The 25,726-nt window shown below is 62.5% G+C and overlaps 3 protein-coding genes across 3 annotated transcripts in view; all 3 read left to right on the forward strand.

Moving 5' to 3' along the window:
- Nucleotides 1-6,082, forward strand: part of LOC309600986 (scavenger receptor cysteine-rich domain-containing protein DMBT1-like) — a gene marked incomplete at both ends in the record, with an annotated part of 121,119 nt that extends 115,037 nt beyond the window's left edge. The window contains 2 exons of the mRNA XM_082333723.1: nt 4,314-4,628; nt 5,598-6,082. Of these exons, the coding sequence (XP_082189849.1) occupies nt 4,314-4,628; nt 5,598-6,082 (800 nt within the window). The remainder of the gene's footprint in view (nt 1-4,313; nt 4,629-5,597) is intronic.
- A 6,244-nt stretch (nt 6,083-12,326) lies between these two features.
- Nucleotides 12,327-14,281, forward strand: LOC309600987 (CD5 antigen-like; the record flags this gene model as incomplete). The annotated part of the gene is made up of 4 exons (XM_082333724.1): nt 12,327-12,360; nt 12,722-12,751; nt 13,464-13,778; nt 13,860-14,281. The coding sequence occupies 4 exons, from the start codon at nt 12,327-12,329 to the stop codon at nt 14,279-14,281; spliced, it is 801 nt and encodes a 266-aa protein (XP_082189850.1).
- Nucleotides 14,282-20,076: 5,795 nt separating this feature from the next.
- LOC309600988 (serine/threonine-protein kinase SBK1-like) lies at nt 20,077-21,785 on the forward strand (the record flags this gene model as incomplete). Its single annotated transcript, XM_082333725.1, has 3 exons — nt 20,077-20,248; nt 20,473-20,675; nt 21,099-21,785. 3 exons carry the CDS (start codon nt 20,077-20,079, stop codon nt 21,783-21,785), a joined length of 1,062 nt encoding a protein of 353 aa, XP_082189851.1.
- Between the last annotated feature and the right edge of the window lie 3,941 nt (nt 21,786-25,726).

Raw genomic sequence — 25,726 nt, forward strand, 5'->3', positions numbered from 1 at the left:
GTGGCCACGGGCGGCGCCTGCGCGGTGCAGCGTGGGCTGGGCGGGTCCATGGGGGGGGCGCGGGAGGGACCATGAAGGAGCACGGCGGGGGGCGGGGTGTTGCTGGGAAGGCGGTGGGTTTACTGGGAGCACTGGGGAGGCGGGGCTGGGGGCGAGGAGCACGAGGCTCTGGGGGACACGGGTCGGGGGGGGCACTGGGATGTTGGGGGGACTCTGGGGGCACTGAAGGGCACAGGGGTCGGGGGGAGCTCTGAGCGACGGGGGGGGCAATGGGGGGCACAGCGGTCGGGGGGGGCAGGGGTACCCCCAACCCTGCACCCAGGGGAGCCCCCCTCAAACCCTGCCCCACTGCCCCCCCCGTCAGCCCTAGTGGGCTTGTGACCCCCCCAGTGCAGCCCAACTGACCCCCAGTATGGCCCTGTGACAGCCCCCCCCCAGTATGGCCCCCAGTATCCCCATCAGTGTGACCCTGGGACTTCCCCAGTATGGCCTCACTGACCCCCAGTATGGCCCCAGTATCCCCCCCAGTATGGCCCTGTGACACACCCCCCCCAGTATGGCTCCACTGACCTGCCAGTATGCCCCCCAGTATCCTCCCCGGCATGGCCCTGTGACCCCCCCACCCACCCAGTATGGCCCCCCGACCCCCCAGTATGGCCCCAGTATCCCCCCCAGTATGGCCCTGTGACAACCCCCCCCCAGTATGGCCCTACTGGCCCCCCCAGTATGGCCCCCAGTATCCCCATCAGTGTGGCTCTGGGACTTCCCCAGTATGGCCCCACTGACTCCCAGTATGCGTGTGCCTGTGTGCATGTGCATGTGTGTGCATGTGCACACGCGTGCATGTGTATGTGTGTGCTCCTGTGTGCGTGTGTGTGTGCACAAGTGCATGTGTGCATGCATGTGTACACATGTCTGCGTGTGTGTGTGCATGAGCATGCACAAGTGTGTACGTGTGTGCACGTGTGTGCATGTGTGCACATGTGTATGTGTGCATGTGTGTGCACATGGGTGTGCACGTGTGTGCATTTGTGCATCTGCATGCGCATGTGTGTGTGCACATGTGTGTAAGCACGCACGTGTGTGCACATAAGCGCATGCGTGTGCGTGCATGTGTGCACGAACCCGTGGGTGCAAGTGAGTGTGCAGATGCCTGTGCACGTGTGAGCGTGCAACAGCTGTGTGCGCCCTGTGCTGCTGCAGGAGGCCCTGTGCCCATGCGTGTCGGGGCAGCGGGAGGCAGTGAGCACACGCGTGTCGGTGGGAGGCCACGTGCAGACACGTGTCGGGGCGGCGGGAGGCCACGTGCACACGCGTGGGCGCCACGCCTGTGTCCCCTGGGCGCCGCGTGGCTCCGGCGTTAACCCCCCGCGCCCTGGCCCAAGCCCCACCGGGTTGGGGGGGACACAGCAAGGGGGACACCCTGCCCCCCCTCTGCCCCAGGGGGTCCCAGGGCCCCCCTCTGCCCCCAGCCCATCCCCCCAGCCCCTGGACGGACGGACGGACTGAGTCATCCTTGGCCCGGCGGCCCCTTCTCGTCCTCCCCGCCCGCCCGCCGTCCCTATCGCCACTGCCGCCCGCCATGGCCCTCGCCCTCCTGCTCCTGGGTGAGCCCGGCGGCACCGCCTGCGCTGCGCGGGCACTGCGCTGGCACGAGCACTGCACAGGCACTGCATGGGGTTCGTGTGCGTGTGGCACCGGTACGGTGCGGGTGCTGGGAGGGGGCTTGAGTACACACTGGCACTGCACGGGTACTGTGCTGGCACCGCGCTGCACTGCGCTGGCACTGCACAGGCACTGCACGGGCACTGCACGGGGTTGGTGTGCGTGTGGCATCGGCACAGTGTCAGTGCTGGGAGGGGGGTTCAATACGGCACGGGCACTGCACAGGTGCTGTGCTGGCACCGTGCTGCACTGCACGGGCACTGCGCTGGCACTGCATGGGCACTGCACAGGCACTGCATGGGGTTGGTTTGCGTGTGGCACCAGTACGGTGCGCGTGCTGGGAGGGGGCTTGAGTACACACTGGCACTGCACGGGTGCTGTGCTGGCACCGCGCTGCACTGCGCTGGCACTGCACGGGCACTGCACGGGGTTGGTGTGCGTGTGGCACAGCTATGGCATGGGTACGGTGTGGGTGCTGGGAGGCAGGGTGAGTATGGCACTGGGCACTGCACAGGCACTGTGCTGGCACCGCGCTGCACTGCACTGACGCTGCACAGGCACCGCACTGGCACTGCGCTGGCACTGCATGGGATTGGTGTGTGTGTCGCCTGGGTATGGCATGGGTGCTGAGTTGGGGGTTGAATACAGCACTGGGCACTGCAATGGCACTGCACTGCACTGCACGGGCATGGCACAGGCACGGTGCTGGACGTGGCACTAGCACTGCACGGGCACTGCAGTGGGCACTGCACGGGGGGGTCTGGGCACTGCCCTGGGCACTGCACAGGACCGGGCGCTGCACTGGATGCTGGAAGGGAAGGGCAGTGCTGGGGGGGCACTGGGCAGGGCACTGGGCACTGCATGGGGTGCTGGGCACTGCATGGGGTGCTGCACCCAGTTGGGGCTGTGGAACACTGCAGGGCGGGCAGGCGCTGGGCACCGGGGGTGGTGCTGGGCACTGGGCAGGGCATGGGACACTGGGAACTGGGCACTGGGAAGGGCACTGGGAATTGCACTGGGCACAGTGGGCCATGCTGGGCACTGGGCACTGGGCGTGGGGCACTGTGGGTTGTGGTGGCAACTGGGCGCTGGGCTGCGTGGGATACTGGGAAGGCTGTGAGGCACTGAGCAGGGCACTGGATGTTCTGGGTTGTCCTGGGCACTGGTCACCAGGAGGGGAACTGGGTAGGGTGGGCTGTGATGGGCCGTGGGAAGGGCACCGGGCAGTGGGCATGGGGGGCACTGGGGACTGGGCACTGGGAAGGGCACGGGGCACTGGGCACTGGGCACTGGGCACCAGGAACTGGGAAGAACTCTGTGTGCTGGTTGATGATGGTCATGGGGCACTGGGAAGGGCACTGGTCACTGGCCATGGGGCACCAACCACTGAGAAAGGCACTGGTCGCTGGCCACAGGGAACTGGGCAAGGCACTGGTCATTGGGCACTGGGCGCTGGGCACTGGAAAGGGCACTGGGCACTGGGCCCTGGGAACTGGGAAGGGCACTGGGCATGGGGCAGAGGTCACAGGTCACTGGTTGCTGGGCACTGGGCTTGGGGAGGGCACTGCGAAGGGCATTGGTCACGAGGAACTGGGAAGGGCACTGGGCATGGGGCACTGGGAACTGGGAAGGACAGTGGGCACTGGTCGATGATGGTCATGGGGCGCCAGTCACTGGGAGAGGCACTGGGCACTGGTCACTGGGAACTCGGAAGGGCACTGGTCATGGGGGACTGGTCTATGGTCACAGAGCACTGGACCCTGGGCACGGGGCACTGTGCTTGGGGCACTGGGCACTGGTCCCCGCTGCTGGGTGCCCCAGGGCCCCCTGGGGAGCCTGGGACAGAGTGGGGTGCCCGGACGCCTGGGTGCCCCCACTCATCCTCTCCACTTGGTCTCCAGTGGGGCTGCTGGGACCCCACAGCACAGGTACTGGGGGGGGAAGGTGGGGCAGGGGGAGGGGAGGGGCCTGGCCCAGTGGCTCCCAATGAGTCCCAGAGCGGGGGAGCTCCCAGGAGGTCCCAGTGTGGGCAGGGTTCCCAGTAGGTCCCAGTTTCTGCAAAGGATCCCAGTGGGTCCCATTGTGGGCAGGGGTCTCTGGGGCACGTAGAGGTCCCCGTGGGTCCCAGCAGGTCCCAGTGTGTGCAAAGGATCCCAGTGGGTCCCATTGTGTGCAGGGCTCCCAGCAGGTCCCAGGGGGTCCCACTGTGTGGAGGGGTCCCAGTGGGTTCCAGTGGGTCCTGGGGGGCTCCCAGCAGGTCCCAGTGTGTGCAGGGGTCCCTGGGGGGGTGGCATGCAGGGCTCCCAGTGGGTCCCAACAAGTCCCAGTGTCTGCAAAGGATCCCAGTGGGTCCCATTGCGTGCAGGGCTCCCAGCAGGTCCCAGGGGGTCCCACTGTGTGGAGGGGTCCCAGTGGGTTCCAGTGGGTGCAGGGGTCCTAGTAGGTCCCAGCAGGTCCCAAGTGTGTGCAAAGGATCCCAGTGGGTCCCCGTGGGCGCAGGGGTCCCAGCAGGTCCCAGCGAGTGCAGAAGCTCCCAGTGGGACTCAGCAGTTCCCCATGTGTGCAGGGCTACCAGTGGGTGCCAGGGGGTCCCAGCGGGTGTTGGTGGGTGCCGTTGGCCCCAGTGCCTGAGCGCAGGCTGTCCTCAGGGCCATTCCCGGTGCGGCTGGCTGGGGGCCCCAGTCGCTGCGCCGGGCGGGTGGAGGTGCAGCATGACGGGCGCTGGGGCACCGTCTGCGACGACGACTGGGGACTGCCGGACGCGGCCGTGGTCTGCAGGCAGCTGGGCTGCGGGACCGCCCTCGCCGCCCCTCCGGGAGCCTGGTTTGGAGAGGGCTTGGGTCCCATCTGGCTCAACGGGTTGCGGTGCCGGGGCACCGAGGAGCGCCTGGCCCTGTGCCGGCACCGGGGCTGGCGTCCCCACGTCTGCGCCCACGAAGAGGATGCCAGCGCCGTCTGCTCAGGTGGGCTGCAGTGGGTGGGTGGGCGAGCGGGTGGCCAAGCTGGGGACCCCTCGCCTGACCACCGCTCCCCACAGCTCACCGCTTCCAGCCCCTCAGCACCACCGAGCTCCCCTGGACTCCAACGCCACCACCCACCGTCACCCAGCCACCCGTTACAGCGTGCACAGGTGCAGCATGCACAGGTACAGTGTGCATAGGTAGAGAATGTGTGCAAATACAGCACGTACGCATTACAGCAGGCATGGGTAGAGTGTGCAAGGTGTGCTGCGCACAGGTAGAGCATGCACAGATACAGTGCGTGCAAGTACAGCATACACAGGTTACAGATGCACAGGTAGGGTGTGCACAGACACAGCATGCACAGGTACAGCATGCACAAGTACAGCACGCAAAGCTATGGTTGGGTACAGTGTGCACAGGCATAGCATGCACAGGTAGGGTGTGCACGGGCACAGCAGGCACAGGTACAGCATGCACAGCTATGGTGTGCACAGGCACAGCATGCACAGGTACAGCATGCACAGGTAGGGTGTACACAGGCACAGCATGCACAGGTACAGCATGCACAGCGATGGTGTGCACAGGCACAGCATGCACAGGTAGAGCATGCACAGCGATGGTGTGCACAGGCACAGCATGCACAGGTACAACATGCACAGCTATGGTGTGTACAGGCACGGTGTGTACAGGCACGGTGTGCACAGGCACAGCATGCACAGGCACAGCATGCACAGCTATGGTGTGCACAGGCACAGTGTGCACAAGCCCGTGTGCACAGGCCTGGTGTGCACAGCCATAGCATGCACAGATACAGCGTGCGCAGCTATGGTGTGCAACAGGCATGGCATGCAGAGGTAGGGTGTGCACAGGTACAACATGCATAGGTAGGGTGTGCACAGGCACGGTGTGCACAGGTACCCCCCACCCATGGGTCCCAGGGGCCCTCGCCGACGCTGGCCTCTCTCCCAGGGGGTCCCACCATGCGGCTGGTGGGGGCCGCGGGGCGCTGCGCTGGCCGGCTGGAGATCTTCCATGCCGGGCACTGGGGCACCGTCTGCGACGACCTGTGGGGGCTGCCGGACGCGGCGGTGGTCTGCCAGCAGCTGGGCTGCGGGGACGCCCTCGACGCACCCCGGGCAGCTTTTTTTGGCGAGGGCACCGGGCCCATCTGGCTGGACGATGTGCGGTGCCAAGGGAACGAGTCATCCCTGCTGGAGTGCCCAGCTTCCCCCTGGGGTGTCACCAACTGCCAGCACCGGGAGGATGCCGCCGTTGTCTGCGCAGGTGCCCGCAATGCGGGGGGCTGGGGTGATGCAGTGGGCATGCAGTCCCCATACCCGTGCGGTGGGCCCGGGGCAGTGGGTGGGCACAGGGACACCGTGGCTGAGTTGCAAACCCTGTGGGTGCACGGTCTGCAGGGTGCAGCGCGGTTGTGCTGCAAGTGGCAGCAGTGAGGGTACAGCGCGCGTGCGGCGCACGTGTGGGCAGGCCCCGGCATGGGTGCAGCGCACATGTGGTGCACGTATGGGCAGGGCATGGCGTGGGTGTGGCACGCGTGCGGCGCGTGCGTAGGCAGGGCATGGCGTGGGTGTGGCGCGCGTGCGGCGCGCGCGTGTGCACGGCGTGGGTGCAGTGCATGTGCAGTGCGCATGTGGGCAGGGCATGGCATGGGTGCAGCACGCAAGCAGCATGCATGTGGGCAGGCCGCGGTGTGGGTGCAGCACACGTGTGGTGCGCATGTGGGCAGGGCGCAGCATGGGTGCGGCATGGGTGCACCGCGCGTATGGGCAGGGCATGGCACGGGTGCGGTGCGCGTGCGGTGCGCGTGTGGGCAGGCCGTGGCGTGGGTGCAGTGCACGTGCAGTGCACGCACTGCAGGGCTCACACTGCTCTCCCCTGCCTGCAGATGAGCTGGCCACCCTGGATGTCCGCCCTGCGGAGCCCACTCCCCGCCAGCCGCGGGTGAAGCCGGCCTGGGTGCCCCCCTCGGCACGGCCCCGTGTCCCCAGCTCTCCCTGGAGCACCGCAGCCGGCCAGCCCACGCCAAGGACAGCCCGCAAGGGTAGGAGGAGTGGGGATGTGGGTCCCCGTCCCCCTGTGCGAGGTCCCAGGGAGCCGGCGGGTGGCTGGTTGCAACACGGGACCCCATGTTTTGCCGCCCTGGCCCAGCTGCCAGGCTGAAGCAGATTTGGGGGGCATGGACCCCCCCATGCACCTCCCCTGCCTGCTAGGGTCCCTCCCTGTGAAACCCTGGTCCCAAGGTATGCCGCCACCTCTGGCCCTGGGTGCCCCCCCAGAGCCAGGCTGAGCACCCTCTCATTGCTGCAGGGCAAGGAGACCTGCTGTCACCAACGGGGACCTCTCTGCCTGCCAGCAGCACCCAGCACCCTGTGGGACAGAGTCTGGCCAGCACCACCCCCAGCACCCAGCGCCCTGCACGATGGGATGCAACTGGTGCCACCGCCAGCACCCAGCACCCAGCAGGACAGGGTCAAATCACTGCCACCCAAGCCAAAGTGGGGCGAGATCCCATTCATATCATCAGGATCACCCGACTCAAAGCAGAGCAGGATCCGGCCGGCATCATCCAAAGCACCAAGCCCAAGGCAGGACGGGATCCAGCTGGTGCCACCAGGTCTAAAGTGGGACGAGATCCAGCTGGTACCACCAGGTCCAAGGCAGGATGGCATCCAGCTGGCACCAACAGGTCCAAGGCAGGATGGCATCCAGCTGGCACCAACAGGCCCAAGGAAGGACGGTATCCAGTGGGAACCAACAGGTCCAAGGCAGGATGGCATCCAGCGGGCACCAACAGGTCCAAGGCAGGATGGCATCCAGCTGGCACTAACAGGTCCAAGGCAGGACGGGATCCAGCAGGCACCAACAGGCCCAAGGAAGGACGGTATCCAGTAGGAACCAACAGGTCCAAAGCAGGATGGGATCCAGCAGGCACCAACAGGTCCAAGGAAGGACGGTATCCAGTAGGAACCAACAGGTCCAAAGCAGGATGGGATCCAGCAGGCACCAACAGGTCCAAGGCAGGATGGGATCCAGTTGGTACCATCCGCATCACCCGGCCCAAAGCAGGGCGGGATCCAACCAGTACTGTACGGATCACTCAGCTCAAAGCTGGACAGATTCTGGCCGGTGCCAACCAGACCGCCAGGAAGCCACCAGAACGGGGTTTGGTTGGGACTATGCAAGGTACCAAGCCCAAGGCAGGGCAGGATCCAGTTGGTGCCACCCAACCAGGAACAGGGCAGGATGGGACAGTTGCCATCCAGCTCACCCAACAGCCAGCAGGACAGGATCCCATTGATGCCACTCAAGCCAAAGTGGGGCAGGATCTGGTTAGTACCACAGAAGGCACCAGGCCCAAAGCAAGGCAGAACTTGGTCCCCACCATGGTGGTCCCAGCAGGTAATACCATACAAAGTAACCAGAAACTGGGAGAACCAGGTCCTGAAGGTACCATGAAGAGCACACGTCCCCCAGCAGAACTGGATGCGGATGGTACCAAATGGACAACACGTTCTTCAGCAGATTTTGGTCTAGATGATACCCTGAGGAGCATACATCCTGCAGCAGAACCAGGTCCTGAAGGTACCATGAGTAGTACACGTCCTTCAGTGGAACTGGACCCAGATGGTGCCAGATGGAGCACACGTCCTGCAGCAGAACCAGGTCCTGAAGGTACCATGAAGAGCACACGTCCCCCAGCAGAACTGGATGCAGATGGTACCAAATGGACAACACGTTCTTCAGCAGATTTTGGTCTAGATGATACCCTGAGGAGCATACATCCAGCAGAAGAACCAGGTCCTGAAGGTACCATGAGTAGTACACGTCCTTCAGTGGAACTGGACCCAGATGGTGCCAGATGGAGCACACGTCCTGCAGCAGAACCAGGTCCTGAAGGTACCATGAAGAGCACACGTCCCCCAGCAGAACTGGATGCAGATGGTACCAAATGGACAACACGTTCTTCAGCAGATTTTGGTCTAGATGATACCCTGAGGAGCATACATCCAGCAGAAGAACCAGGTCCTGAAGGTACCATGCAGAGAACACGTCCTCCAGCAGAAGAACCAGGTCCTGAAGATACCATGAGTAGTACACATCCTGCAGCAGAACCAGGTTCAGAAGGTACCATGAGTAGTACACGTCCTTCAGTGGAACTGGACCCAGATGGTGCCACATGGAGCACGCGTCCTGCAGCAGAACCAGGTCCTGAAGATACCATGAGGAGCACACGTCCTCCAGTGGAACTGGTTCCAGATGGTACCACATGGAGCACACATCCTCCAGCAGAACTGGATCCAGATGGTACCACATGGGGCACACATTCTCCAGTGGAACTGGACCCAGATGGTGCCACATGGAGCACGCGTCCTGCAGCAGAACCAGGTCCTGAAGATACCATGAGGAGCACGGGTCCTCCAGCAGAACCAGGTCCAGAAGGTAGCATGCAAAGCATGCGTCCTTCAGCAGAACCAGGTCCTGAAGATACCATGATGAGCACAGGTCCTCCAGCAGAACCAGGTCCAGAAGGTAGCATGCAAAGCACTCATCCTCCAGCAGAACCAGGTCCAGAAGGTAGCATGCAAAGCACACGCCCTGCAGAAGAACCAGGTCCTGAAGGTACCATGAGGAGCACTCATCCTCCAGCAGAACTGGGTCCAGATGGTACGACACAGAGTGCACATTCTTCAGCAGAAAGGGGTCTGGATGATGCCATGTGGAGTGCACATCCCACAGCAGAACCTGGTCCCAGTGGTGCCACACTGTATGCACGTCCTTCAGCAGAACTGGATGCAGATGGTACCACAGGGAGCCCATGTTCTTCAGAAGATTTCGGTCTAGATGGTACCCTGAGGAGCACACATCCTACAGCAGAACCAGGTCCAGATGCTACCCTGAGGAGCACACATCCTACAGCAGAACCAGGTCCAGATGATACCACATGGAGCACACAAATTGGAGCAGAACCTGGTCCAGAAGCTACCATGAGGAGCACACGTCCTCCAGCAGATCTGGATCCAGACGGTACTAAGAAAGGAATTATTTGGAAGAAATTTTCAGGAAAAGAATGAGATGTTGGAGGGCTGGGGTGGGTGGAAAGACAGTAGGGACTATGCATGGATAGACTGAGAGGGGAAGGGACAATTGAATGGACAGAAAGGTGGAGGGAGGGAAGGACAGAAAGTTAGGAGAAAGGGTAGGTGGATTGATGGATGGCCAAGAAGGATTTGTGGGAGACTGGATGCATGGATGGCAAGGAAGGAGGAAAGGATGGATGGGTGGGTAGATGGATGGACAGATGGGTGGGTGGGTGGATAGATGGGTAGGTGGATGGGTGGGTGGGTGGGTGGATGGATGGATGGATGGGTGGATGGATGGATAGGTGGATGGGTGAGTAGATGGGTGGATGGGTAGATGGCTGGCTGGCTGCATGGATGGATGGGGTTTTCTTCAACCAGCACCCAGGGCAGGGGGCCTGGAGGTGGTGGTGCAGGGGCCTCACAGACCTCTGTGTCCCTTCCCTCCTCAGGTGTGGACCCAGACCCAGGCCCTGCTGGGATCTCTGCTCCCCCCACAGAGCTCCCATCACCTCCTCCATTGCAGAACCCCACCCTGATGCCAGCAGCCCCTCCTGCCCTTGAAGTCCAACTGGGTCCAGGCACCATTGTCCCCTCCCAGTCCCCCCCAGAGCCTGCCAGCACCCAGAGCCTCCCAATAACCACCCAGTCCCCCAAGGAGACCCCCAGCACCCTGAGCCACCCAGCACCCACCCAACACCCCAAGGAGACCCCCAGCACATGGAGCCCTCCAGCCCCCACCCAAGCCCCCAAGGAGATCCCCAGCACCCAGAGCCCCCCAGCACCCTCCCAGCACCCCAAGGAGATCCCTAGCACCCTGAGCCACCCAGCACCCACCCAGCCCCACAAGGAGACCTCCAGTGCACAGAGCCCCTCAGCACTCACTCAGCACCCCATGGAGCCTGCAAGCACCCATGGCTCCCCAACACACCCCCTGCACTCCATGGAGACCCCCAGCCTCCAGATACCCTCAGCCCCCACTCAGGACCCCATGGAGGCCCTCAGCACCCAGACCCCCCCAGCACCTCCGCAGCACCCCATGGAGACCCCCAGCACCCAAATACCCCTAGCACTCCCTCAGCACCCCACCGAGACCCTCAGCACCCCAAGCCCCCCAGAATCCCCCCAGCACCCCATGGAGATCCTCAGCATGCACACCCCACCACCACCCTCCCAGCACCCCATAAAGACCCTCAGCACCCAGACACCCCCAGCACCCCAGGAGCATCCCATGTTGCTCCTCAGCACCCAGACCCCCTTAGCACCCCCCCAGTACCCCACAGAGACCCTTGTCACCCAGGCACCCCCAGCTTGCCCACAGCACCCCCTGGAGACTCTCACCACCCAGCCCCCCCCAGCACCCAAGCAGCGCCCTATGGAGACTCTCAGCACCCAGACCCCCCTAGCACCTCTGCAGCACCTCATGAAGATGCTTAGCACCCAGACTCCCCCAAAACCCCTGCAGCACTCCATGGAGCCCCTCAGCACCCAGCCCCTCCCAGCACCCCCTCAGCCCCCCCCAGAGCCCCTCAGCACCCAGACCTCCCCAGCACCCCTGCAGCACCCCACGGAGATCGTCAGCACCCAGACACCCTCAGCACCCCCTCAGCCCCCCCTGGAGCCCCTCGGCACCCATCCTGCCCGCACCCCAACAGACCCTGTGCTCCCTGGGGCCCCATGCACAGGTAAGCCTGGGGCAGGGGAGGGCACAGTGGGAGGGGGGTGTCCTGCCGGCAGACCTCTAAATCCTGAGGTGACACTCCCTAGGACCCCAGGGCTCGGGGGTGACATGGGGGTGGGTGCTGGTGGGGGGGGGATACAGGGCTCCCTCTGCACCCCAAATTCTGGGTGTTTTTGGGGGGGGAACACATTTTGGGGGGGGTATCTCTCATGGCTGCGCTTTAGGGGGTCTCTGTCTCTCCCCACAGGTCCGGCTCCACCAGCAGCACCGCCGCTGGCCCATCCCCAGGCTGGGGAGCAGTGGGGAGGGGGGTCTGGCAGCTGCCCCCCCTGCCCGGCCCCCCAACTACAGGCCCTTCTGCAGGAGGTGCGGGGGCTGCGGGGGGACCTGCGGTCTCTGGCTTTGACCCTTCAGCACCTCCTGGGGGGCTTTTCGGGGACCTCCCCTGCCACTGGCTCTCAGCTGTGATGGGGTCATGACCCCCCCAATTAGGTGACTCGGGGGGGCTGCCGTGACCCCCAGATGAAATAAAGTGGGTCTGGACACCCCCAGCCCCCCCAATCCTGGAGCATCTTGAGGTTGTGGGGTGGTGGGATGGGGAGCATCATTTTGAGGGGGGAATGGGGGCATCAGTTGCACCTCGGGCCCATCCTTGGGCTGGGGGGGGGTGACCTGGGGGGTGACCTGGGGGGGTGCAGGCAGCATAGACCCTTCTTTGGCGGGGGGAGGCTGGTCCTGCTCGCCATCCCATGCCCCTGTCTCTGCTAGTCCCACGGCGCCAGGCTGGCTCCCTCAGCACTTCCCCATGGCGTTTTCGCTTCCTCCCCCCTGCCCCCCCCCACCCCCCAAGGCCCTCCCTGGGAGGGAGCTTTAAAAGGGAGGGGGGCCCTGGGAGGGGGGGGCCCAGGCAGCTGCGGCATGGGGGGGCTGGTCGGTCTCGGGCTGTGCCTTGGTGAGGGGGTGTGGGTCATGGGGGGAGGGCGGGGGTGTGGGGCAGGGGCTTGGGGGGCCACAGGGCTGGGGGGTGAACCTGGGGGGCACAGATCTGAGGGTGAACTTGGAGGGGCAGAGCTGGGGCTGCACTTGGGATGTGTTGGGGGTTTTACTGGGGTGTGCAGGGTGTGGGGTGTCTGCGGGATGTGTTTTGGGGGTAAGTGGGGTGTGGGGTGTCCGTGGGGGGTGTGTTGGGGGTCAGTGGGGTATGGGGGGTTTTGGCGTGTCTGTGGGGTGTGTTTGGGGGATCAGTGAGGTGGGGGGTGTCCGTGGGGCGAGGGCTGGATCCCCACTCCCAGCCATTCCCTCTCTCCCCCCAGCTCTGTGCTCTGGCATCGCGGCTGGATCCGGTACGTTGGGGGTCCCCTGGGGGTCCCCTGAGTGTGCCCCTGCTGTCCCCCGGTGACCCCTGGGTGTCCCCCTGGTGGTACTCGGGGGCGTGGGGTTAGCAACCACGGGATGTGGCAGGCACTGGGGCATGGACCACATGTAGGAGGGCTTGTATTGGGCGAACTGGGGCTGTGCTGGGTAGACTGGGCTTGTACTGGCAGACTGGGCTGGACTGGGCAGACTAGGGCTTGTACTGGGTAGACTGGGGATGAGTTGGGCAGACTGGGGCTGTGTGGGGCAGACTGGAATTGTACTGGGCAGACTGGGTCTGGGTTGGGCAGACTGGGGCTTTTCTGGTTAGACTGGGTTTGTACTGGGCAGATTGGAGATGGGCTGGGCACACTGAGGCTGTACTGGAGAGACTGGAGCTGTGCTGCACAGACAGGACTTGTACTGGGCAGACTGGAGCCATGCTGGGCAGATTCAGGCTGGGTTGGGCAGACTGGGCTTGTTCTGGGCAGACCGGGTTTGTGCTGGGCAGGCTGGGTTTGTGCTGGGCAGACTGGAGCCATGCTGGGCAGATTCAGGCTGGGTTGGGCAGACTGGGCTTGTTCTGGGCAGACCGGGTTTGTGCTGGGCAGGCTGGGTTTGTGCTGGGCAGACTGGAGCTGTGCTGGGCAGACTGGGACTGTACTGATCATACTGGTGCCATACACCTTCTCTCCCGCGCAGCAGTGCCAGCCCGGCTGCAGGGTGGCCACTCACATTGCGCCGGGCGCCTGGAGCTCCTCTTCGCTGGCACCTGGGGCTCCGTCTGCGCCGAGGGCTGGGATCTGGCGGCCGCCCGGGTGCTGTGCCGCCAGCTGGGCTGTGGTCGCCCGCGCCTCATCCCAGCGCCCTGTGGCCCCAAGGCAGCCAGCGCTTCCCCAGTGGTGCTGCAGCAGGTGGAGTGCACCGGGCAGGAGCTGGCCCTGGAGCATTGCGTCCTCCAGCCAGGGGACCCATCGTCCTGCCCCATGGATCGGGTGGCTGCCGTCGAGTGTGAGGGTGAGCGTGTAGCGGGGTGGGGCGATGCTGCCTTAGATGGGGGGGTTCCATGGGGCTGGCGTCACCCCAGTGTCTCCACAGAGCCCTTCCAGCTGCGGTTGGTGGATGGCCCCAGGCGCTGCGCTGGGCGGTTGGAGGTGAACCACGCTGGGCAGTGGGGCACAGTCTGTGATGACGGCTGGAGCGGGACCAATGCAGCGGTGGTTTGCCAGGAGCTGGGCTGCGGGGCAGCAGAGGCAGTCGGTGACCTCCCCCAGGGACGGCCCCACTTCGGCCCAGGCACTGGGCGCATCTGGCTGGACGACGTCCGCTGCCGGGGTCAGGAGAGGACCCTGCAGGATTGCGGCCACCGTGCCTGGGGACGCCATGACTGCACCCACCAGGAGGACGTCGGCGTGGTCTGCCAGGTCTGGGACCCTCCGCTGCCACCATGGGAGACCCAGGGTGGCCTGGCAGGGCAGTATCAAGCCATGGTCATCCTTTTGTCCTTGCAGGATGCCTGAGCACCACAGCTCTGCCCTCAGACAGCCCCCGATCTCGACAGCCACCATGTCCCCCTGCAGAGCATCCCTCCTGCATCCCTCCCTGGGCAGCCCCTGGCCCCATGGGGGACCCCATGCACAGCACCCCACAGGAGGCCACGGGTGGCAGCAGGACATCCTGCCCCTTGTTCCCCAGCCCAGTCATTAAATGTGGAGAACTGAGCATCTGTCTGCACCATGCCTGGGCGTGGGGATGTGGGCACCCAGCCCCACAGGGCACTATGGGGTGCCTGTGCCCAGGGATGTGGGCACGCAGCTCCACAGGGCAGCACAGGTTGCCCGTGCCTGGGGATGTGGGCGCCCAGCCCCATGGGGCACCATGGGGTGCCTGTGCGCAGGTGTGGGGCTGAGCCGAGCCTGGCCCCCTGCCCACGCTCCCCCTGTGGCCTCTCGACCCCGTTATGAAACAGCTCGTTAGCTCTAATCCCGCAGCCACCTGTCCTGCTCCCAGCACCCTGCCAGCCCGGGGGAGGGGACCTGCCCGCAGCTCTGCCCCATGGCGTGGGGCAGGGGCCAGGCTGGGCCCTGCTGGGAGGCAGGCGGGGGGGCCGGGGCAGGTGGGGCAGCAAGGCAGGAAGGGGGGCAATGGGGTTTTGGGGGCAGAAGGGCTGGGTGTGGGGCAGTGGGACTTAGGAGGACAGAGACTGGGGCAGTGCGATCGGGGGGCAGAGGGTCAGTGCATGGGGCAACGGAGGCCAGGGCTTGCAGAGGGGCAGGGTGTGGGGTAATGGGACCTATGGGTGCAGAGGGTGTGGGTGCAGTGGGGCCATGGGCTGCAGAGGGTCAGAGTGTGGGGCAATGGGACACCAATGGGGCACATCCCCCCCTGCAATGACAGAAGGGGGATGGGGGACGCGGTCAGGGGCAGCGAGGACAGGGGCAGTGGCTTGTGGGGCTCAGCACCAGGTAGTGCTCCTCCCAGCCCTGGGGAAGGGGACAGGGACAAGCTGGTGCCACCTGGCCTGGCTTCCCACTGGCTATTTTGGTGCCCCCGCAGCTGTTTGTCCCTCCGCCCCCATGGCCCTGCCACCACGCTCCCTCCCACGCTCCTGGGATGCCGGCCAGCAAAGGCCCCCCCCGGGGAGGGGGGGACAGATAGGGACAGGGACAGGGACAGGCACCCGCATCCTCCGCATGCCACCGAGGCCAGAGACGTGCCGGCGGGGCTGGATGGCCGAACCCTGGGGAATGGTCCCCAGTGGGGCAGGGGCATCACAGCCCCCCGATTGCTGCCCCATGGTGGGGGCTGGGGGGGGACACCCCCCCTGGGAACAGCCCCCGCTCCCTGTGGGGGTAACGGGTGGGCACGGCCTTTCCCCCCTTGGCTGCCCGCCAAGCAGGTCCCGCTAATGTGCTGTCAAGTATTAATTACCTTCCAGGGTCAGGGCCCTGCGAGCAGATGGGATGGGGGGAAGAGCAGGTGGGGAGGGAGAGGGAGGGATACAGCTCTGGGAGCTGGGGAGAGGGAGGTGGCCGTGGGAAATGGGGGGAGGGAGGGAGACGGTCGTGGGAACAGGGGAGAGGGAGGGAGATGGCTGTGGGAATGGGGGGGTGAGGGATGGGTCTTATTGTGGGAAATGGGGAGAGATGGTCGTGGGAAATGGGGAGAGGGAGGGGTATGGTTCTAGGAGCTGGGGAGATGGAGGCGTGATGGTCATGGGAACTGGGGAGGGGGAGGGAGATGGTCATGGGAACTGGGGAGAGGGACAAGTATTATTGTGGGAAGTGGGGAGAGGGAGGGTACGGTTGTGGGAAATGGGGAGACGAGACGTATGGTTGTAGGAGCTGGGGAGATGGAGGCGTGATGGTCATGGGAACTGGGGAGAGGGAGGGAGACGGTCATGGAAACAGGGGATAGGAATGGGTATTATTACAGGAAATGTGGAGAGGGAGAGGTATGGCTGTGGAAACTGGGGAGAGGGAGGGACGTGATCATGGGAAGTGGGGAGAGGGAGGGAGGTGGCCCTGGGAGCTGGGGAGAGGGAGGGAGATTGTTGTGGGAAGTGGGGAGAGGGAAGGGTATGGCCCTGAAAACTGGGAGAGAGAGAGGGATCCGGCCTGGGAACTGGGGGAGAGGGACGATGCTGGGGCAGGCACAGCCCTGGGGTGCAGGCAGAGGGGGGCAGGCACAATTTCAGGGCACAGGGCAAACACAGCCCCAGCGTGCAGGCAGAGGGATGAGCAGGGTGCCCCAACCTTCATGTGCTGTGCTCCCCCACTCCAACCTGGGGAGACCCCCCAGCACCCCTGGCTCTATGCACACACCCCACACACCCCCCCCGCCGACCTGACCGCCGCATTTCGGCTCGGCTGGTACTTCCTTGGCAGGACACCGGGTGCGTGTGCCACCAGCTGGGCTCTGCCAGCCCCATCCTAAAATAGACACCCCAGGAACGCGCCCTGCCGAGGGGGCCCAGATGTGAGTCAGAGCTGGGGGGGGACGACAGCGGGGACACGGGGCAGGGGTGGCGTGGCTGGGACTGAGGACGCTGGGGACAGTGGCGGAGGGGACTCGGCGCAGGGACAGCGTCTTCCAGGGTTGGTGCCAGCCCCATGCGATGATGCCTCAGTCCTGGGGATCGCTGTGGGCCAGCAACTGGGACTGGTGTCCCCCCGCTCTCCCCAAACCATCGTGCCCCACATCTGGGGGCCTGACACCCACTGCTTGCTCCCGGTTCCTGCCCCACTTCCCTGTGGGAGCCGGCTGGCACATAGGTGGGTGAAGCTAGAGCTGTGAGGTAATGTGTGGCTGGGAGGGACACGACAAAACAGATCCCCCCGTCCCCTCAGGGAGGTGGCACCGGAGAGGGAAAACTGAGGCAGGTGGAGGGATGCCCGTGACTTTCTGTGTCTTCCTGGGATGCCACCGCACCAGGACGAGGGGTCATGGCCAGGCTGGGGGTGGGGCTGTGCTGTGACATGGTTGTGGGGGCAGCGGTGCTGTGGCAATGGGGGGGCAGGTGGCATGTGGTTGTGGTATGGCTGGGCTGCGTTGTGGTATTGCTGGGCTCTGTCATGGCATGGCTGGGCTGTGTTCTGGCATGACCGGGCTGTGTTGTGGCATGACTCGGCTGTGTCGTGCCATGACCGAGCTGTGCCATGGCATGACCAAGCTGTGTCACGGCATTGCTGGGCTGTGTCATGGCACTGCTGGGCTCTGTCGTGCCATGACTGAGCTGTGTCATGGCATGACCGAGCTGTGTTGTGGCATTGCTGGGCTATATCATGGCATGACCAGGCTGTGTTGTGCCGTGACCGAGCTGTGCCATGGCATGACCAAGCTGTGTCGTGCCATGACCAAGCTGTGTCATGGCATGGCTGGGCTCTGTCATGCCATGATTGAGCTGTGTCATGGCATGACTGAGCTGTGTCGGGCATGACCAGGCTGTGTCGTGGCATGGCTGGGCTGTGTCATGTCATGACCCAGCTGTGTCGTGCCATGACTGAGCTGTGCCACAGCATGACCGAGCTGTGTCATGGCATTGCTGGGCTGTGTCGTGGCATGTTTGGGCTGTGTTCTGACATGACCAGGCTGTGTCATGACATGGCTGGGCTGTGTCGTGGCATGGTTAGGGTTGTGTTGTGGGATGACATTGTGATGGCATTGCACAGGGGGACAGACAGACAGGATGGGGTTGGGCGTGGGGGGACAGACAGGGCATTGCACACAGGGACAAACAGACATCGAGGAGCATGGCTTGGTGAAGCAGAGCAGATTGTTCTGATGGAGAGGCAGCACTGCAAGGAAGGACAGACGGACGGGATGGAGCATTGCATGGGGGGGACAAACAGGTGGCATGGGGCAGCTGTCACAGAGGACTATGGACATGGATAGACAGAATGCTGCACGGCATGGGGGGATGGATAGAACAGGGGGCATGGGTGGATGGACAGACAGCACAGGCAGGGATGGCGAAAATAAGAAGCAAGGCATGTGGGGACAGATGGAACAAGCGCTGTGTGGGATGGATGGACGGATGGATGGATGGATGGATGGACTGACAGTGTGGAGGATAGCTTGCAGGGATGGATGGACAGAGCATGGTGCTGGGGACAGACCCCCTCTCTGGCTGGACAAACAGCACAGGGACAGACAGTGCAGAGCAGCACCCTGAGGGACAGCCAAGAGGCCTGCACCCTGCTTCTCCACCCTGCATTGAGTGCACCAAGACCACCAGGCTCAGCACGGCTCAGCCCCCATCACCAGCTCCATCCTGTCTGTCTGTCATCCGATGCAATGACCTGTCTGTCCCCTCATACCAAGCTCCACTCCGTCTGTCTGTCCCCTCATACTCAGCTCCAACCTGTGTGTCCCCCCATTCCCAGTTCTACCCTGTCTGTCTGCCCCCCATGCCCAGCATCTTCCTGTCTGTCTGTCCCCCCATGCAATGCCCTGCCTGTCCTGCCTCCTGCCTATCTTTGGCCCTCGGCACGCGTTGGGGCTGACACATGTTCCCTGCGTGCGAGTGGCAGAGATTAGCGCGGGCCGGCGGCATGGGAGCGGGCAGGAAAGTCTGAGTCACAGCTCCCGGTGCTGGGGGCGGCCGTGGGGCCAGGGGCACCCAGCCGTGCCCCGGGAGCACCCGACCCTGCTGGGAGACACGGTGGGGGACACAGGTGAGGCATGCACTGCTCCTGGGCTGCTCAGCTGTCCCCATGCAACCCTGAGGGACACTCAACCCTGCCTTCTGCTTCTGGCTTGCTTGCATGGCCCTCTTGGCTCAGCCCCATGGCAATGGGGGGGGGCGGGGGAGGGGGCACAGGCTGATTGTCCCAGCCCTGCACACCTGGACATATCAGTGGTGGTGGTGACCTTGCCGTGGCTGTGCCGGAGCAGGAGGCTGCAGGTGGTGGGATGGGAGAAGGATCCAGGGTCCTGCTTCAGGGCTGGGAATGGAGGAGCGAAGAGTCATCCCTGACTCCCTGCAATGGGGCGATGTGGGGAGGGACAGAGCCAACCCTGACCCCTTGCAATGGGGGATGTGGAGTGGGAGAGAGCCAGTCCTGACCTCTTGCAATGGGAGGGATGTAAGGTGGAGAGAAGGACCCCTGACTGCTGCCATGGGGTGATGTGGGGTGTGATGTGGAACCTCCTGTCCCTTCTCTGGGGGGTTATAGGGCTCGCTGTCTCTCCTCTGGGGTGTGATGTGCGGCTGACCCTCCCTCCTACATGGGGACATGGGGGCTCAATGGAGTGAGTGTCCCAGCCCCCTCCCGCTCCCGGCAGGGGTGTTCGGCCCCACTGGACAAGGGTGTTTTGGAGTTCCCATCACCTCTTAGCATGGGACTGCACCTTCCCACCAGCTGGGACCCCCATATCTGCACAGTGCCTGAGGGAGAGGGGCAGGGCTTGATCCTGGCCAGGGACACCATGGGCAGAGCCCCTGGGGTGGGACTGGGCTGTACTGGGCTGAGCTGGGCTGAGCGGGGCTGCACTGAGCTTGACTGTGCTGGGTTGGGCTGGACTGGGCTGGAGAAGATTGGACCAGCTTTGTCTGGGCTTCAGTAGATGAGGCAGGAATGGACTGGATTGGGCTCGGGTGCATTGGACTGGAGTGAATTGAACTGGGCTAGACTGGGATGCTTCAGACCAGGTTGGTCTGGGCTCCACTACGCTGAGCTGGGCTAAACTGGACTGGGCTACACTGGGCTGTCCTGGCACCATAAGGCTGGTGCTGCCACTGTCTCCCCATGCAAGGGGCTGGGCACAGTGGGGTTTTGCAGCAGCATGGCGGGCTTGGCTCTCCCCAGGTCCCATGGAGGACTCAGACGAGGACGGGGAGGACAATGAGGAGTTCCTGGAGCGGCTGATGGCACAGACAGGCCAGGAGGTGCTGCAGCAGGAGCTGGAGGAGCACTATGCCGTGCTGGAGGAGCTGGGCAGCGGGACCTACGGCCGTGTGGTGCTGACGGAGCCCCGGGATGGTGGTGAGGGGTGCTGGTGGTGGGGGATGGACGGGGAGGGTGACCTTGCTGCTGGCCGGGGGAACCTGCTTCCCAGATGTAGGGCTCCCAGCCCTGCTGCTGTGCCAGACCCACCCGAGCCAAACTCCAGCTCTGCCCAAACCTCCCCATGTCAGACTCTGTTTCTGCCCACGTCGGTGCCCCAGCTGGTGCTGACCCCCCCTTTGGCTCCCCATCCTGTTTCCCAGGGTCACCGGTAGTCCTCAAGCTGATGCTGAAGGAGCAGACGGAGCGGCGGGCGTTCCTGCGGGAGTATTGCATCGCCCTGTGCCTCTCCAGCCATGCCACCTGCCTGCGTGCCCTTCCCATCGCCTTCGAGAGCTCCACGCACTTCGCCTTCGGGCAGGAGCTTGCTCCCGCCGGGGACCTGTGTGACCTCCTCAACCCAGGGGTGCGTGCTGCCCCAGGGCTCTGTGGGAGAGGGGTGGGGGACCGGGGTGATGGGAGGATGGAGGAGAAGGTGCTGGGACAGCTTTGCAGTGGGTGCAGTGATGCTGTGTGTGGGGAGACCCTTTGCAACGAGCACCCACTCACACCATGCAGGCAGACCCTTTGCAGTGGGGTGCATGGCCACACTGTGCATGGGGAAAGACCTTTTGCAGTGAGTGCAGTGACACTGTGCATGGCAGGAGACACTTTGCAGTGACGTGCATGCTTGTGCTGTGCATGGGGAGACTTTACAGTGCAGGCATGTGGCTACAGGCTGCTGGGGGGCAAAGCACAGGTCAGTGGTGCTGGACAGGGGTCTGGGTGCTGCAACAGCCCCTTCAGGGAGGGGGCTGTGTGGTGGGCGACGGTGCCACCCTGCCTGCAGGAGGGCCTGGCGGAGGAGCTGGTGAAGCGCTGTGCATCCCAGCTGGCTGAGGCGCTGGACTTCATGCACAGCCGGGCCCTGGTGCACCGGGACGTCAAGCTGGACAACGTGCTGCTCTTTGACCACGAGTGCCGGCGGGTGAAGCTGGGAGACTTCGGGCTTACCCGCGTACAGGGCTCAGCAGTGGGTGCCATGTCCGGCACCTTGCCCTACTCCCCGCCAGAGCTCTGCCTGCTCCAGGGCTCTGACACACTGGAGCTGGACTCCAGCCTGGATGTCTGGGCCTTTGCTGTCCTGCTCTTCTGCCTCTGCACTGGCTGCTTCCCCTGGGCCGTGGCTGCCAGCTCTGACCCCCAGTTCGAGGACTTCAGTGCCTGGCAGGACGGTGAGGCGGGGCGGGGGGTGCCTGTGTCCTGGCAAGGCTTTGACTCTGGGGCGCTGGAGATGCTCCGGCGCTTGATGACACTGGACCCCAACCGCCGGAGCCCGGCCATTGAGGTGCAGAAATACCTCTCCCTGCCCTGGGTGATAGCCCCCAGTGCTGGGGAGCCGAAACCAAGCAGCTCCCGGTCCCCCCTTACCAGTGGCTTGGGGGAGAACCTGGGGAGCACTGGGGGACAGGATACTGCTGGTGGGGAAGATGGAGTTCCCATGCACCCCACTAATGCCCTGGCCCCGTGCTGGTAGCCAGCACCTGCCCTCCATCACGGGGCTGGTATCTCAGCAGGCGCTCCCCAGGGGTCTGGTCTCCCTATCCGATGCCTGAGGCTTGCGGGGCTAGAAATGGGCTGCAAGCACAGGAAGGAGAAGCGATGCCTTGGACGGCACCTGGAGACTCCAGACAGCCCTGCAGCTGGATGCCTGCAAATTGATGTCACTTGGCGGTGGTGACAACAGTCCACCCAAGCAACCATTGCACAGCTCTGAGATGCACAAGGGAAACCCAGGGCAGAAGCAGCCTGTGGGATGACAGAGAGAAACAGCAGGAGAGCAGTTAATTAGACATTGAACTTGTTAAGGCCGGTGCAAGACCTTGGCAGGGACAGACAGTGAAACTGCTCAACAGAGGAACCCAGAAATGCATCTGACCTTGACATCCTTCCTGCACCTTAGGGATGAGGAGGTTGTCACAGGCTGCTGTTAATTAGGGAAGATGCTAAACAGCCTCCCTGGGGGTTAACTGCTGTAATTAGGGCAAGATGCTAAACAGTCTCCTGGGGGTTAAGGAGCTGGGGAAACCTGAGTAATCCCTCAAGGCATGCAGCTGAACTGGGGTGTGATGGGGCTGGGAGGAGTTGCCAGATGGATCTCTAGGACTTGAATTAAAACCAGACAAACCTGGGATCCGGCTCTGTCTGAGCAATGCAATGGGCAGGGTGATTTGCACTGTTAAGGGCTGGATATGGGTTGGCTGGTAGTGCAACAGGGTACAGAGACACAGCAAGAGCGCAAACTGGGATGGCTTTGGGTGTGCAGGAGGGGTACCCCATGAAAATCAGCTTCAACAGCTGCAAATATTCTCCATCTCCAGCGCGGGAGGGACTGGACGGACTCCGGAGGGGAGTTTGTGGGGTGAGCTCACGGTTTGGAGGCTGGACAAACACCTGCCCAGGCTCAACCAGCCATCTGGTCCCCGCTGGCTTTCCCACCGGGGCTGCTGGCAGCCGGAAGGAGAGCAGCGGGGTCCTGCAAGCTTTGGCACCTACCATCGGTGCCACACCGTGCACAGGCAGAGCTCTGCCTGCTGGGGAGCACCATCCTGGGGCTCTCCTGCACCCCTTTGAGCAGTCTGCACCTCTGTTTTGGGACACAGGGCTCCTGGGGCCTCCGCCTGGGGCCCCTCCAGGCTCTGCCTGGGGAGCCTGTGCCCACCCCTCCCTGGGGACCCCCAACAGGCTGGGGGATGCTGTGCTCCGCCATTGGCAGAGGATCCATCTCCTGCACCGCCAACCCTGGTGCAAAGTGGAAGGGAAGGGGGAAAATTAGCTGAGATGCTGAAGCTTAATAAAATTCTCTATTGTTTTGCCTTTTTTTTAACTGTGTTTTCCCACGAACCCACTGCTTGAGCCCTAGATCCTGCTTTTTCTTGTCCTTGGGGCAGGCAGGTTCTGAGCAAAGGGGGTCCAGTCCCCTACCCCTATGTGGTGGTGGGAAGTCTCCAGAGAGGAGAGGGCACATGGGCAGCTGGGAGACACACTGAACACCTGGCTTTGGCAACACGGAGACTTTTCCTCTGTAGCTGCCCGCCTTGAGTTGTAGCCTGGGGATGCTCAATTGAGATGGTGGAGTTCAGGATCCTGAGTGGAGGAAGCAGGATTACAACCCTGGACTTCGAGACCTAACTTTGGCTTCTTCAAGGACCTACTTGGAGGAATCCCATGGGTCAGGGCTCTAGAAGGTAGGGGGGTCCAAGAGAGCTGGTTAATAGTCAAGCATCACTTCCTCCAAGCCCAGGATTGATGCATCCCTGTGAAATCAAGTAAAGGGGGAAGGACACCTTGCTTCTGGCAAAACTCAAATGGAAGAAGGATGTTTATGGAATGTGGAAAAAGGGACAGGCCACTTGGGAGGAGTACGGGAATGTTGTCAGAGTATGTAGGGATGCAGTGAGGAAGGCTAAGGTCCACTTGGAATTAAATTTGGCAAAGGATGTCAAGGACAACAAGAAGGGCTTCTTCAAATACGTCAGTAGCAAAAGGAAGACTAGATAAAATGTGGGCCTACTGCTGAATGAGGTGGGTGCCCTGGTGATGGAGGATACAGAAAAGGAGAAGTTACTGAATGCTGCCTTTGCTTCAGTCTTTACTGCTAAGACCGGCCCTCAAGAATCCCAGACCCTGGAGGCAGGAGAGAAAGTCTGGAGAAAGGAAGACTTTCCCTTGGTTGAGGAGGATCAGGTCAGAGAACATTTAGGCAAACCGGACACCCACAAATCCATGGGCCCCAGTGGGATTCACCCACAAGTGCTGAGGGAGCTGGCAGATGTTATTGCTAAGCCACTCTCCACCATCTTTGAAAGGTCATGGAGAACAGGAGAGGTGCCTGAGGACTGGAGGAAAGCCAATGTCACTCTAATCTTCAAAAAGGGCAAGAAGGAGGACCCAGGAAACTACAGGCCAGTCAGCCTCATCTCCATCCGTGGAAAGGTGATGGAACAGCTCATTCTGGATGTCATCTCCAAGCATGCGGAGGAAAAGAAGGTTATCAGGAATAGTCAACATGGATTCACCAAGGAGAAATCATGCTTGACCAATCTGATAGCCTTCTATGGTGGCAGGACTGGCCGGGTAGATGAGGGGAGAGCAGTGGATGTTGTTTACCATGACTTCAGCAAGGCTTTTGATGCTGTCTCCCGTAACATCCTCATAGGTAATCTCAGGAAATGTGAGTTAGATGAGTGGATAGCGAGATGGATTGAGAACTGGCTGAACGGCAGAGCTCAGAGGGTTGTGATCAGTGGCATAGAATCCAGTTGGAGGCCTGTAGCTAATGGTGTTCCCCAGGGGCCAGTACTGGGTCCAGTCTTGTTCAACTTATTCATCAATGACCTGGATGAAGGGACAGAGTGTACCCTCAGCAAGTTTGCTGACGATACAAAACTGGGAGGAGTGGCTGATACACCAGAAGGCTGTGCTGCCGTTCAGTGAGACCTGGACAGGCTAGAGAGTTGGGCAGAGGGGAACCTAATGAAGTTGAACAAAGGCAAGTGTAGGGTCCTGCAACTAGGGAGGAATAACCCCATGCACCAGTACAGGTTAGGGGTTGACCTACTGGAAAGCAGCTCCGCGCAGAAGGACCTGGGAGTCCTGGTGGACAAGTTAACCATGAGCTGGCAATGTGCCCTTGTGGCCAAGAAGGCCAATGATATCCTGGGGTGCATTAGGAAGAATGTGGCCAGCAAGTCGAGGGAGGTTATCCTCCCTGTGCCCTGGTGAGGCCACATCTGGAGTGCTCTGTTCAGTTCTGGGCTTCCCAGTTCAAGAAAGACAAGGAACTACTGGAGAGAGTCCAGCAGAGGGCTACAAAGATGATTAGAGGATTGGAGCATCTCTCATGAGGAAAGGCTGAGAGCTGGGTCTGTTCAGCCTGGAGAAGAGGAGACTGACAGGGGATCTTATCAACACCTACAAATACCTTAAGGGCAGGTGTCAGGAGGATAGGGCCAGACTCTTTTCAGTGGTGCCCAGTGACAGGATAAGGAGCAATGGGCACAAACTGAAATGCAGGAAGTTCCATCTGTATATGAGGAAAAACTTCTTTACTTTGAGGGTGACAGAGCACTGGAACAGGCTGCCCAGAGAGGTTGTGGAGTCTCCTTCTCTGGAGATATTCAAAACTTGCCTGGACGTGATCCTGTGCAACCTGCTCTAGGTGAACCTGCTTTAGCAGGGGTGTTGGACTAGATGATCGTCAGAGGTTCCCTTCCAACCCCAAACATTCTGTGATTCTGTGACCCGAGAGTGGTGATGCTGGGCTGGACGGTGGTGCTCCCTGTAGCTGGGGGTGGAAAACTCCTCCATCCCAGAGGAATTGTCTCACAGGTGGGTTCCTGCAGCCTGTTGCTGAATTTCTCCTGAGCTACATGGTTTTCCAGGTGAGAAAAACCTCCACAGCACAGCACCAGCTTG

Source organism: Platalea leucorodia (genome assembly GCF_965183815.1).
Source record: "Platalea leucorodia genome assembly, chromosome: 27".
In the NCBI taxonomy this organism is placed as follows: domain Eukaryota; kingdom Metazoa; phylum Chordata; class Aves; order Pelecaniformes; family Threskiornithidae; genus Platalea; species Platalea leucorodia.